The 13,622-nt window shown below is 53.7% G+C and overlaps 1 protein-coding gene across 3 annotated transcripts in view; it reads right to left on the bottom strand.

The window, feature by feature from the left end:
- Window positions 1–13,622, bottom strand: part of SLC12A5 (solute carrier family 12 member 5) — a gene marked incomplete at its 5' end in the record, with an annotated part of 35,843 nt that overhangs the window by 13,748 nt on the left and 8,473 nt on the right. For all 3 annotated transcript variants that reach the window (XM_079945254.1, XM_079945255.1, XM_079945256.1), the window contains 10 exons: window positions 438–495; window positions 644–742; window positions 1,052–1,222; window positions 2,838–3,049; window positions 3,855–4,096; window positions 6,062–6,192; window positions 6,693–6,747; window positions 7,557–7,703; window positions 8,080–8,211; window positions 8,560–8,654. In XM_079945254.1, coding sequence (XP_079801380.1) covers window positions 438–495; window positions 644–742; window positions 1,052–1,222; window positions 2,838–3,049; window positions 3,855–4,096; window positions 6,062–6,192; window positions 6,693–6,747; window positions 7,557–7,703; window positions 8,080–8,211; window positions 8,560–8,654 — 1,342 coding nt within the window. The remainder of the gene's footprint in view (window positions 1–437; window positions 496–643; window positions 743–1,051; window positions 1,223–2,837; window positions 3,050–3,854; window positions 4,097–6,061; window positions 6,193–6,692; window positions 6,748–7,556; window positions 7,704–8,079; window positions 8,212–8,559; window positions 8,655–13,622) is intronic.

A 13,622-nucleotide genomic window follows, 5' to 3' on the forward strand; every position in this document is an offset into this window, starting at 1 on the left:
TTTGCTTTATCGCCACCCCTACTGCTCTGCGTTTCAAGTCTGTTGACAAGTATGGTGACCAGCTCCAAAGAGCTCCTTCAGAACAAAAATCATTAGTTATTTATCTTTGTTATTTATCCCTGCCCCCAGAACCCTGGACAGTAGCTAACACATAGACATCCAGGAAGTAGTAAATGAATTAGTAGATTTTAAAGAAAAAGGAAAGGAAAGGATCGTTATCTTAAAGGAAATCAGACACCACTCATACTTCTTGAGTTGGAGTGACAAGAGAAAGGTGAATTATAAGAAAGTGAGTTGACAGGCAAACCCTGTGGCCTCCCTCCCACAAGGCCCCTTGCCCACGTTTCAACTACCCTGCCAGGCCTGTTTCCCAGAACCCGGCCCTCCATGCCCCCCCGCCCCCCCAGAACAGGATCCTCCCTGATCCCCTTACTTACTTGTCCCGAAGGACGACCCCCTCGATGCAGGCCCCAAACAGAACAACGGAGCTGATGTCTGCAGCGGAGGATGAAGGAGAATCCCCAGGGTGGCGCTGTCCTTCCTCCCCACCCCTCCTGAGCCAGCCAGGTGAGGCGGCAGCTTCAGAAGCCCTCCGTCTAGCCCTCCCCACCCACGGTGGTCCCTGCCCAGCAGTGAAGGATACAGACCGCGGAGGTGGTGGCGATGGCCAGGATGGTGCCAGTGGGAATTGACTTCTGGGCATCCCGCAGGTCCCCAGAGCGGTTAGAACCAGCCATGATCCCTGTGAACAGAGGAGCAGCTAGGACAGGAGCCACAGGAGACCAGACAGACTGAGAAGAAAGGACATCAGCCTCAGAGTCAGGAAGCCGGGGATCTAGTCCTGGTCCACTGACTCCTATGAGACCTTGGACTTGTTACTTGGCTTCTCCGGGCCTTAATTCCCTCACCTGTCTGTCCAGTGGGAACTGAACTGTTGGCTCCTGCCTATGTAATGGGGCTGTTGGACTCAGAAATTCCCCACATCGTGACTGACTCTCTCCCTACCCATCCACTCCCAGCCAGAGTCCTCCCTTTCTGAGCTCCCCTTCACCTGTGACCGAGGGGAAGTAGATGCCAACCAGCAGGGTGAAGTAGGAGGTCATATCGCTGAAGACATAGGGATGGTCCATGTCGACAGGGGTACCATCTCCCAGGCCCACCGAGGGCATCCCACGCCTTTCCACAATCACCCCCTTGGTCAGGTAGGAGCTCCAGAGGTTCTCTGTGGGAGAGACAGGATGCTCAAGGAGAAGACCAGACGTCAGGGTGCCAGAGCTCTGGGGCCAGGAGGTGGGGTGGGCAGAAAGAAGGGTCAGGGTCAACCACCTCTCGCTCCCCGTGGGCCTTATTTCCACCAACACTTCCGAAGCTCCCGCTTTGGGCCAGGTCATGTGCAGGGACTTTGCACATGAATCAGATCTAGTCCTTGCCCTCAAATGGTCCAGTCTACTGGGGGACATAGACACACACATCTCAGGCTGATTCAGTGTGTCCCAAACTGATCTCACCACCTACTCACTCCAAATGGCTCCTTTCCTATATCCCTTATTTTGGTAAATGACACTACCATCAACTCAGAGAGCTTGGCATTGCCCTCAACTGCACCCTTTCCCCATCTCCGTTTCAAAAATCTCCAACTCCTGTCCCTTATTCCTCCTAAATATTTCTCAAATACGCCACTTCTCTCCTTTCCAGGGTTCCTCCACTTCTGCACTAAATGTCAAATTCAGCAATAATTGTGATGAGAACAGGTAATTCTTGTGTGGAGGGCTGTCCTGTAGCGCTGTAGGGTGTGGAAGAACAGCCCTGGCCTCCGCCGCCGGATGCCAATAATAAGCCTTCAGTTGTGATAACGCAAAATGTCTCCAGACGTTGCCACACGTCTCCTGGGGGGCAAAGCAGCCCTGGTGGAGAGCCACTGTGTCATTCCCACTGCTGTCACTCCGTCACTCCAGGTAAGAAAACCACCAGCTCTCACCTGGACCCAGCATCAGCCTCCTCCTAGACTCCCTGACTCGGTCCCCTCTCTGCTTTCAGCCCATCCACGTGAGCGCCAGAGTGAACCTTCACAAGCAACAAGCTGACCCAGTCCATCCCTTTACTCAGAACCCTTTGGTGGCTCCTCGTTGCCCTCAGAACACCGTCCAAACCCTTCAACGCGGCTTCCAGGGCTGACCACAGTCAGGCTCACGCCAGCCTCTCCAACATCATTTCTTGATTCCCCTCCTTCCTTTGTACTTTATGCCCCAGTCACACCAAATTACCTGTGGTTGGAAGGACACAATATGCTCTTCTGTGTCTGCATACTTTTAGGCAAGCTGTTCTTCTGCCTGTAATTCCCTTATTCCCTTTGTATAACTGAAAATCTCTTATTTGTCCTTCAAAACCCTTCTCAGATGAGTCCAGGAAGCCTTGTCTCACCACCTTATACACATGACCACTCCCTCCCTTGGGAGGTCTCTGTTCATTGAATGCACACCTACACATGTCCTAATTTATTTGCTATTACTTCTGCCTCTGCTATTAGACTCCTTGAGGCCAAGAACTGTGACTTATTTATGTTGTGTTCCTGGTGCCCAGTGCAGTGCTAGGCAGTTAGCAGGTACTTAGCGAATACTTGTTAAGCTGATAACTTTCTTTCCCACTAGGTGGTAAGGTACGCGAAGGCTCCCTTTCATCTCTACCTCTCCGTGATCCCAAGGATAGAACATGGCCCAGAGTAGGTGCTCAATTAAAACTGATCGAATTTAACTGAATCCCAAGGAGTCCCTTAATCCTGTTTAAGCCACAATCCCTGCAGCATTCCCTGGACACCAGACCTCTTCCCTCCCTCAGACCTTTGATGAGGCCACTGGCAGCGCCAGGAATGCCCTGGATCTCCGTGACATTGTTTCGGGTGAAGTACTCATCACAGGTGGCGTTGAGGAATCGGGAGGAGCAGAAAAGGCCCCAGAGCCGTGTGGTCACTGTCTCATTTCCTTCCCAAGCCAGCTTGGCACAGACATCAAAGCCATGGCGAGACAGTGTGCGGTTCCCCAGGAGGCAGATCCTAGGGAGAGAAACAAGGGAGGAGGGTGGTGAGGGACGTAACTTTGCCCTGGTTTCACAGTAGAATCGCCATGGGAGCACGAAAAACATAGATGCCAGGGCCCCATATCCAGAGATTCTGATGTAATTGGGATGGAGCCCGGGATCTGTGTTCTTTCAAAGCTCCCCACAAGTGATTCTTTTCTTTCCCCCAGGCCCTGGGAGTCCTAATCCCTGGACCACCAGGGAATTCCCTCCCCCCAAGTGATTCTAATATGCAGCCACGGCAGAGAACCACTGCTTTCGGGCGATGCTATTTCAGCACCGTGGACAGCAGTCTCCGTGTGCCGTTCTTCTGGGCAGTGGGATGTAGGGGAATGTGCCCTAGGGAGAGAGGCAGAACCAACAGGGATCTGAGCCCCGAGACCCTCTCTTCTATGTCCTTTCCCATGATAGGGAAGGTGTTTAATACTAAGAGGTTGTCACATTCCAGAAGGTTGTCTCTACCCAAGAAAGGTTACCTAACACAGACCGGTCTTCCCTTTAGACATTGTTCCACTTGGCTCTTCCTAAGTCCACCTCACCAGCCAGCCCTTGACCCTCACAAGGAAAACTGTGCACACCTCCAAAAAATGTTATCCCATCCTAAAGAGATTTCCCTTAAACCAGGAGAGGTTTTCCCTCCCAAGGGAGTTTATTGTAAATCCACAACCACTCTGATTCTGAGAGATGGGGGCAGGGGGGTTGGCAGACACTAGTGTGAAGACCCTGAAACCAGTCCAGGGAGGAGGGGGAGGATGCCTGAGGCTCAGGGCAGTAGCACTTACGGGAAGTTGGGTGGGTCAAAGGCAGATTTGATGACCCCGGCATAGATGGCCAGGATGGAGAGGATGACACAACCCAGGAAGACAAGGGCAAACTTGTTGACATACTTGACGCCCACAAATACCACGGTGGCCATGCAGGTGAGCACGCAGGTGCCGTACACACGCATATTGTTCAGCATGGCTGCCGCCTCCCCACTGGCATCTTCTGCCTTGAAAATGGCCATAGCTGGGAAGAGGTAAGCCTGTGGGAAAGGGGTGCAGAGGTCAAGTAAGTAGGTAACCCACTAAGTAACCAACTAAGAATCACCCCAAGGAAATAACCTGAGGTGCAGGCAGGACTTTGGAGAAAAGATACGCATCACAGCATATTTACAGTAGTACAAGACTGGAAATGACATCCAATGATAGGGGAATAGTTAAGGAAATCATGGTCTAGCCTGCAAGGACTATTATACTGTCATTAAAAGATTGTATTGCAGAAATGTTGGGAGCAATTATTAAGTTCTATTCTTTTGTTATCAAGTATAGTTCTTAATGATTATTTATTGTTTTTATTATTTCAATAAGAAAGGCAGATATAAATTAGACATTCATCCCTAGAGGATTGGGTAAATAAATCATGATATTTCCGAATAGACTATGTAGCTGTTAAAAAGGACAACATAGATTTATATGAACTGACTCAAAAAGGCTATCCATGTTATATTAGGTAAAAACAATCAATTTTTGAAAAGAATGTGTCTTATCTCATTTTTGTAAATATATATGTGTACTTACATGTGACTATATACACACATATGTGTATATATGTCTGTCTGTGTGTAGATACATCAAAATGTTAACAGTCGTTTCCCCTGAATGGTAAAAATGTGAATAATCTTTATTCTTTTTGCACATCTGTATTTTCCATAATTTCTATACTAAATATTAATATATTTATATTCTTACAAAAGTTATTTTCACTTGTGATATTTGCAAAGAGGGTCTTGCATGATTAGAGAAAGCTATAGAGTTATATTTTCTAAAGACAGAATACAATATCACAAAATACTAGAAGGACGCACCCAATGATAGTGATGATTTGCCTTAGGAGACTGGTATTTCCTTTTTTACATTCTTTGATTTTTTTCCAATTTTATGCAATGGGTAGAATTGCTTTTATAATAGTTCTTTGATTTTGTAAAAGCCATAGAGGTCTATTATTATTCTCTCATAATTTGGCTTTTGGGGTCCTTTATTCCCCATCTACCCTCCCTGCCCCTGGACTCCTCCATTCCATCCCAAAACCAGAAGCTGCAACATCTGTTAGTTCTAGTTCTCTGAAGCCGAGTGGTTGGGTGGACAAGCACGGGCTTCAGGGTCAGGAAGACACAGGTTCATATCCCTTCCATACATCCCTTAAACTCTCTGAGCCTTGCTTTCCGCATCCATAAAATGGGGACATCTTCTAACTAATGCAAGGGTCGTGAGGATAAAATAAAATGGTACGTTGAAGGCCACGGGGCCTGGGTAGAGTAGGGGTTTGGGAAATAAATGTCAGCCCCACTTTCTATATACCAAGGAACCCTCTTCAGCTCCCACCTCACCTCCTCCTGCAGGGGCAGGAAGAACCGAGACCAAAGTCAGCAGCCGTCCACTTCGAACACTGCCCAGGGACCTGACTTCTCATCAGTCACTGCTTCTAACAGATCTCTTTCTCAGCTCCCTCTTCTTCTCCTCTGCCATCCGCTAGCCATCAGCCCCCTACCACTAACATTCACAGAGTGCTTAGCACTGTCCCTGGCACACAGTAGGCAATCACTGTGTGACATGACTTATTATTTCTTATTTCATGATTTTACTCTTCCCAACGCACCTCTGCCACTCGGTAGCTGAGTGACCTTGAGCAAGTCATTTCACCTGTCTGAGCTTATCATTTGTAAAATGGGCATGATAATACTTAAACCTCATGAGGATTCAGGCTAATGACCGTAAAGCACTTGGAACTCTGCTGAGAGCACAGTGGGTGCCTGATAAACGACAGCTGTTCATGTTACATAATTAGTGTATCCTGTCTCCCCAACTAGACTGTGAACTCTTTCCAGACAGAACCGTGTCTGATTTTCCCTTGGCCTTACTTAGTGACCCAGCCTACAGGAGGTGTCCAGGGAGCATCAGTTAACTGACTGACAGCCTGGGGCCCACACCTCCTCCTTGGCCCCTCTCACCAGCAGGATTTCGATGGTGCCCAGGATGTACATGGCCCCAGCAAACGTAGTGCCCAGGTAGAAGCAGAGGCCCACAGCGCCCCCAAACTCTGGACCCAGAGACCTGGAAATCATGTAGTAGGAGCCGCCAGCTGCAGAAAAAACCCAGTATCAGCAAGAGGTTCGAGGGGCACTGGGCTGCTGTAGGGGATGAGGGAGGATCAGAGACAGTGGTGGGAAGGAGGATGCTCTGCGCCTCCCAAGCCTTACAAGCTGTAGCCCTAGGACTGAAGGGAGACCCAGCCAGACGCTCTGAGTGGCTTCTCTAGCACTAATTCCCATGTTGCTAATTACCCCTCTAAGGAGGTCATGGCTCAGAAAATAGGATGATGGAGAGGAGGATCTCAGGCAAAGGGAGGAGATCTTGCATTGCCCCATTCAACGCCATCAACACCTCTGTCCCCTCCCCTTCACACGGCTGCCCCCATCTATCCCACAAAAACGCCGTAACCCAGCCCCCGAATCTGCGGTATTGCTTCTCTGGGGTCCCGATGGTACCCAAAGCCCAGGACACTGTCCCTCCTTCCAACTACCCAGGCCTCCCTCCCAACCATCCAGGCCCCTTCCCCTCCAAGAAGCCCCAGTCACATACCAGGCACAACACCGTTGGTTGCAATTGCACTCATGGAAATGGCCGTGAGCATCGTCTGTGAGGAGAGAGATCGTCAGAGTGGCGAGTAGGGTGGGGGCCAAACCTTCTACCCCATAAACACCCGCCAGACCCACAAGTCCTCTTCCATCAAGCTTGTCCTCGGCCCTGTTCCAACTCCTACTCCTGCCAAGTCCTTCTTGTCCAGAAAACCCCTTCTTCACCAAGCACATGAAAGAAACGCAAGCTATAGCATCAGAGAGCTCTGGAAACCCCAGCTTGGCCTCTGACCAGCTGTGTGACCGGAGACAAGTCACTTCAGTTCTCTAAGCCTCAGTTTCTTCATTTATTAAATAGGCAGGTGTACTAGCTTCAGCACTGGCTACTCACACGCAGAGGGGGCTCAAGGGTCACATGTGAGGAAACGTAAATGTCGTGAGAAGTAGGTGGTTAGTGAACATGTGATTTTTTTAGAGAGGATGGGAATAATTCAGTTACAAAGCTGTTTGGGACCCGTAATCCCATGTTTTGTGAGTCAAGACCTACTGAAATGTTAACTACTGTGAGACTGTAGGTGAGTTTTATTTATTAATGTACACCTATCTTTTTCATCAATGAGTCTGCGGTACCTGTGTAATTACAGCCAAGCACACACACACAGCCAGGTGAAACCTGGTTAATAGCCGTCAGGGACTAGCCTGTGAGATGCTGGAAGGACCAGGCAGACCTAATTTACTCTCAAAGATTACACGCAGTGGTTCCTATAAAAAGATCAGGTCTCATGCTTCCCCCTCCTCCCCCTCCCCCCGCCAGGTCCCTGCTCAGCCCCAGCTGCCAGGCGTCAGGAGAGGGGAGCGTGTCACTCACACAGGAGCAGCAGATGAAGACCATGCAGAAGGACTCCATGATGCCCGCGATGCCCACCACCCAAGTGAGCCGCAAGAAGAGGATGACACCAAAGATGTTCTGCAGGCACGGTAGGTACACGCCCATGAAGGTGCCCATGCGGGGGGCCTGCCAGGGAGGCCAGCGTCAGTTTCTGCAGCCCCCCCAGTCACTGCCAACACCCCAGGCCCACTCCTCCTACCCCGGCCCCTCCATCCCCCACTTTCCTCTTCTCTCCATCCCCGTCCCTTCATCCCTCTTCCCTCTGATTCTCATCTTGCTTCCCTCCTCCCTTCAGGCCTCTATCACCTACCCTTCAAGCCTCCCCTCCCTCTCCCCTCCATGTCTATCCCTCACCTCCCATCCCTTCCCCTCCCTCAGCATCCACCTCCCATCCCTCTGTCTCCATCATGCACCCCTCCATCTGAATCCATCTTTCCTGCCCCACCCCCTCTCCCCTCCCACCCTCCCTCCTCCCTCAGCCCTTCCTCCCCGAGGCCCTCACCTGCACCGGCTTCTTTTTTCCACCCTCATTGTTTTCTGCCTCTTCGTGCTCCCTACTTCCCTGAGGCAGGTTGGTGTAGTTGGCCAGGCCACTGAGCAGGGAGGACACCATGGGGCTGGTGTCCATCTCCTCCTGTGGAGGGAGGCTCTCAGTGTTGGGAGGCTAAGCCCTGGTCGGGGGTGGGGGGGCTAGACGGTAGGAGGCCGAGAGAGATGCAGACCAGGGGCAAACCGTTGAGGCTAGGATGAGATGAGCAAGGACGAGGAGAGCAAGGAGAACAGGGAGAGAGCGGGTTGGGGTAAGAAGGGGGATAGCAGGGGAAAAGGGGAGGAGAAGAAATGACAGGGAGGTTCAGGGAGGAAGGTGGACCTGAGGGAGAGATGGAGAGGAGGGGACTGTTCCCCAGGGAAGGAGGGAGGGGGTGGCTGACGAAGGCGGAGGTGAACTGTGGGTGGAGGCCCAACTCCCCTGGCAACCCACCTCAAACAGGGCCATGTTCTTGCCATCATACTCCTTCCCCTTCTCTGTGTCGGTGCTGTTGATGAAGGGGCTGCTCTCCTTGGGGTTGCCATCACCTGAGAAGGCGGAGGAGTCAGGGGCCTGGCACCAGCTGGGTGTGGCCCACATACCTGGGCGTCCAGCTGAGTGGCCGCTTTAACTCTCTGAACCTCGGTCTGCACATTGCAAAACTGGCGCTAATACAACCTCCCTTGCAGAATTTTAGTTGACAGCGCATGCGAAGAGCCTAGTGTGCTCCCTGGCTCGTACGGGGTATTTAATGAACGTGGAAGTGCTCCCTTGCTCTTGGGGGTCCTACTTCATTCACCAGGGCACCCTAGACTCTCCAGCGTCCCCTCCTTGACCACAACTAGCCCATCCTGGTGTTTGGGGGTGGGGGGAAGGCAGAGAACCCTGCAGCTGAGGCCCCAAGGATACTCCACCTCTTGGAAGAGTGACCCCCCTTTGGCATCTCCTGTGTCCCTCATTCATCTTCAGTCAACAAGTATTTACTGGATGTCTCCTGTGTGCCAGCGTGGGCATGGGCATGGGGGAGTAAAACACAGAATAAGACACCATCCCAGCCCTTGGGGAACCCAAAGGCAGGGGAGATAAACCAGCAGCCAGGAATTTCCAACCCAGAGGATAAGGTCCGTGGTAGAATATGAAAGAAGAGCTGTGGTAACACAGGAGAAGTGTTCAGTCCAGCCTGGGAGGTCACGGAAGGCTTCCCAGAGGAAGTGACGTGTCGGCTGAGAACTGAAGGATGAGTAAGAGCTAGACTGGGAGGGAGGCGGGAGGGTGTTCCAGGCAAATAGAACAGCAGAACAGCATGTTCGATGGCCCAGAGGTGAGAGTGAGAGGAGTGGGTCAGAGGAGCTGGAGGAAGCTTGATCCGGCAGGAGTCTAAGGAAGGAGTACGGTGGGGTGGGGGGCAAGGATGGGGAGTAGCATGTAAAAAAAAAGAGGCTAGGAAGGTAACTGCGGGCCGGGTCCTTAAATGACTAGCCAGGCATGTTAAGGATTTTGGACTTCATCCAGAGGACAATGGGAAGTCATTGAAGAGTTTCAGGCAAAAAACACCATGAACAGATTTGTGTTTTAGAGCAATTGCTCTGGCCTTTAGATGAAGAATACAGAAGCTAGTTAGGGACTTTCAGAAATCTGGGCAAGGGCCAATGATACCCAGACCAGAAGCAGGGCGGAACAATGAATAGACTCCAGAATTACTGGCACACATTTCCATGCCAGATATTTGAGGATGTGGGAAGGAGGAATCTGGGATAAGGCCTGGGTTTCTAGCATGGGTAAATGGGTGGATATGGTGCTATTTAATAAACAGGGGAGGGCTTCCCTGGTGGCGCAGTGGTTGAGAGTCCGCCTGCCGATGCAGGGGACGCGGGTTCGTACCCCGGCCCGGGAAGATTCCACATGCCGCAGAGCAGCTGGGCCCGTGAGCCATGGCCGCTGGGCCTGCGCGTCCGGAGCCTGTGCTCCGCAACGGGAGAGGCCACAGCAGTGAGAGGCCCGCGTACCGCAAAAAAATAAATAAATAAACAGGGGAGAGAAGGAGATTGGGGGTGGGGAAGTTGCTGAATTTGATTGCTGGTGAGGCGCTATAGGACACCCAAGTGAATATGTCCAGAAGCACTTGGATGTACGGATCAGTCTGGGTCCCAGGAGAGAGGCCAGACAGGGGGAAGACATGGGGGTAGCCCATGAAAAGGCGTGTAGGAAGTGTGTGAAACCGTGTGCCTGGAGATCATCCAAGAAGAAAGCCTCTAGGGCATTAAGAAGAGGGTCCTTTCAAAGAGATGTAAGGGGCCCTCCACAGACACACTCCCTTGGCTTCAGCCATCACACTTTCTCAGTTTCAGGGCTGAACCCCAGCAGTAGACATCTCTTTGGACTCCGGAGAAACTCGCCAATGACCAAAACAGAAGTGAAGTTGAGGCCCTACATATTCTGAATTTCCTGTCCCCTCATCTCCTGGTCCCTCTCTCTCTCCCCATCTCCCCAAATCCTCCCCAGCCTCTCCTCCTGGAAACCTTCCTTCATCTCCCAGCCAGGGTCCATCCCCAGAGCATGACCTGCTATAACCAATCTCATCCCGACTCAAAACTGTGGAAGTGATGCCTCACATCCTCAAGGGAAACCCACCACCGTCTCCTGTCACCACCTCCACTTCACTCATCAAGCCAAGAACTTCTCCCAACAGGGGCCTCCACCAGCTCACTCTTCTCCTCACATATGTGGGTTCCTGGGACTTGCAGACCGGTCCTCCCAGTGGGAGCCTGGCATGTAATAGGTGCTCAGGAAAAAGTCTGTGGAGGTGAATTCCCCCAGGCTCCCTTCCTGACCCCCAGTGTCTCAGAAGAGCTGTTTGGGGCCAGAGAAAAGGAGAAATAAAAGTGAGGTGGGTCCCTCCTCCTTTTAAAATGCTGGCAAGATGTTCCTATCACACTATGGTGGTAACTAGAGAGGTTGAAGGGGGATGAGGTGAGAAGAAATTTCTTAATGGTTAAGAAAACAGGCTGGAGCCAAGGAGATTTAGGTTCCAGTCCCAACTTTGGTGGCTGTGTCGACACGTTGGGCAAGTCACTTAAACTAAGCCTCAGTTTCCTACTTTGCAAAGGGATAATAATGGTGTTTAACTCATAGGGCTGTTGTGGGGATTAAGTAAAATAATGCCTGTTGGGCGTGCCCGGCACCTAAGTGTAGCTACTGCCGTTACTGTTACAATTACGATTACTAATAGACGTGGTACCCCGTCCAGCCTGGGCTCCCTATCCCACACGCCTTCCCCGGCAGCAAGATTTAGGGGCCCTGTCTCCTGTGGGACTGGGTCCCTCTCTCCACAGCGTCCGCTCTTAGGGGCAGGACAACCAGACACGAGAGCCCCCCATTCCTTTCACACCCCCTCCCCTCCTCCTTCGTGGGGGCGCGGGGCGCGTGCAGGGCGGGGATGGGGGGCGTCCCGGCCCGAGACCCGGCATCGAAGCACCTCCGCGCCGGTCTCCATGGCGACGGCGCGGGCAGAGAGCGCCGCGCGGAGCAGAGCCGGCCACGCGCCCGCAGCGGCTTATGTAACGCGACGCGCAGCGCGGAGCCGGACTCCCGGCCGGATCCCAGCCCCGAGACGAGGGCAGGGGAGGGAGCGGTTCGTAGGCTTGTCCTGGGTCCCGCCTTTCCACCCGCCGCCTGGGTGGGACGCCAGGCCCCCGGTCTCGTCTGCCAGGGCTGATTTCGTCCCCTCCCTGGAACACCGGTTGAAGGGGAGGGGTGAGCTTCATGAGTTCTCAGAGGAGCAGGACTACGAAGGGGGAACTCGCCCTGATTCCCCGGAGCCAGGAGTCAGGATGATGGGAGAGCGCCGTGCGGCGCGCGCGCGAGAGGCAGGGCCAGACTGAGGCTGAGCCCTCTCGGCCCCCCCCCCCCGCCCCCTGGGAGCTCTCCGCCCGAATCGGCTTTCAATTAAGCGGCGGCGGCCAGAGCTCCCGGGGAGGAAACAGGCTAGCGGCGCGGGCTAAGGAGCCTCCCCTGGGGGCCTGGGGCCAGGCCTGGGGGAATCCCCAAGCCAGATTGGGGGAGTAGGGGAAGGCGTCAGACCCCAAGAGGAAAGGAGACCTGGGGGCCAGAGACAATAAATATCCTTGTGTCCTTTCGTCCAGAGGAGCCTTCTTACTCTGGTCATTCCTACCTCCCCGAGGTCAGGACCAAGGGTCCCCTCCTACATTTCCAAGAACCTGAGTTAAGAGATGCCAGTGGTTGTCGGCCTGGTGGTCTTCCCTCAAGCCCAGGAGGTCCTTAGAGCCGCCTGTCATCGTCTCCAGGCACCACTGGGAGGCCTTCTTTCTCTCTCTGGGACCCAACATGCCAGACCCAGGTCCTGGCCACTCTAGTTCCAGATCCTGGACACTGATATCTAGGGAGAAAGTCTCCCCACGAGCCTGCTACACTCAGAGTCTGGGAAACTTATGGGGAGGGGTAGAACTGAAGGAGTTCCTAGTTTGACTACTGCTTCACACCCAGAGGCCACTTTTCTAGGCCACGTGAGACCCCATGGAAATCCCATGGCGCCCAGTAAGACGCCATCCTCAGGGTAGAGAAAGCAGGGACTGGGGGATTGGACCCATACCCCGTGTCTGCGAGAACAGAGTCCCCTCCTCAGAGTGGTGACATCTGAAGGGGATCCCAGGTGGACATGGCCCCCCTTCGTTCCCTAGGAACCGCGACGGGATGCCGGGCTCTGCTGCGGACTCGACTTTGCCAAACCCCCTCCCTCCCGCAGCCTAAGCCCGCTGTGGAGGGGGGCGGCTGCGGACTGAGGTAACCTCAGGGTGACTGTGGAGATGGATGAGTTAGGCAGCCAGTAGTTCCTACCCGTACTCAGCCTCAGGGAGGAAGAAGGGGTGTCAGACAAAGGATCGGGGACCCGGGTGTCCACAGACTTCCCAAGCGACCCCTTGGCTCTGACTTGGACCCAGGATCCGGAGGACTTCAAGGCCAGGCTGCCAGTCCCTGGAAGACCCTGCTCTTTCAGCCTTGGGCCACCCCTGGGGGAGGTCTGCAGGAGTCTCGGCCCAGAGGGTCAAGCAATGCCCAGGGGAGCGTTTGAGGCGCTGAGCGCAGACAGCCAGAGCGGGAGGCGCGCTAGTGCGCAAGGGACGCAGCACCGCTGGAGGGTGGGGGCTGGGGGCGGCTGACGGCCGTGCTGGGTGGCTGAGACCGCGGGGGGGCGGCGGGGGGCCCGAGAGCCCGAGGGGGTGGCTGGCCTCGCAGACCTCGGAGCAGGGAAAGCGCGGAGGAGAGTGGGAGCCGCGAACGGACTCACTCCAAGCCCCTCGGCTCCTAGCGAGTCTCCGCACCCACCGCAGCGCGTCCGCAGTGTCCGCGCCACGGCGCCAGGAATTCGGCCGCTGGGACCCCATTCCCGAGGCCTCACTGGGGAAGCTAGCAGAGCTGACTGGAAAGACTCTCCCCTGCCCCGCCCTTGAAACCACACTGCTATGCCAGGGTACTCAGAGGAAGGGGAAAGGGGGAAG

This window comes from Stenella coeruleoalba, assembly GCF_951394435.1.
Source record: "Stenella coeruleoalba genome assembly, chromosome: 15".
Classification (NCBI taxonomy): domain Eukaryota; kingdom Metazoa; phylum Chordata; class Mammalia; order Artiodactyla; family Delphinidae; genus Stenella; species Stenella coeruleoalba.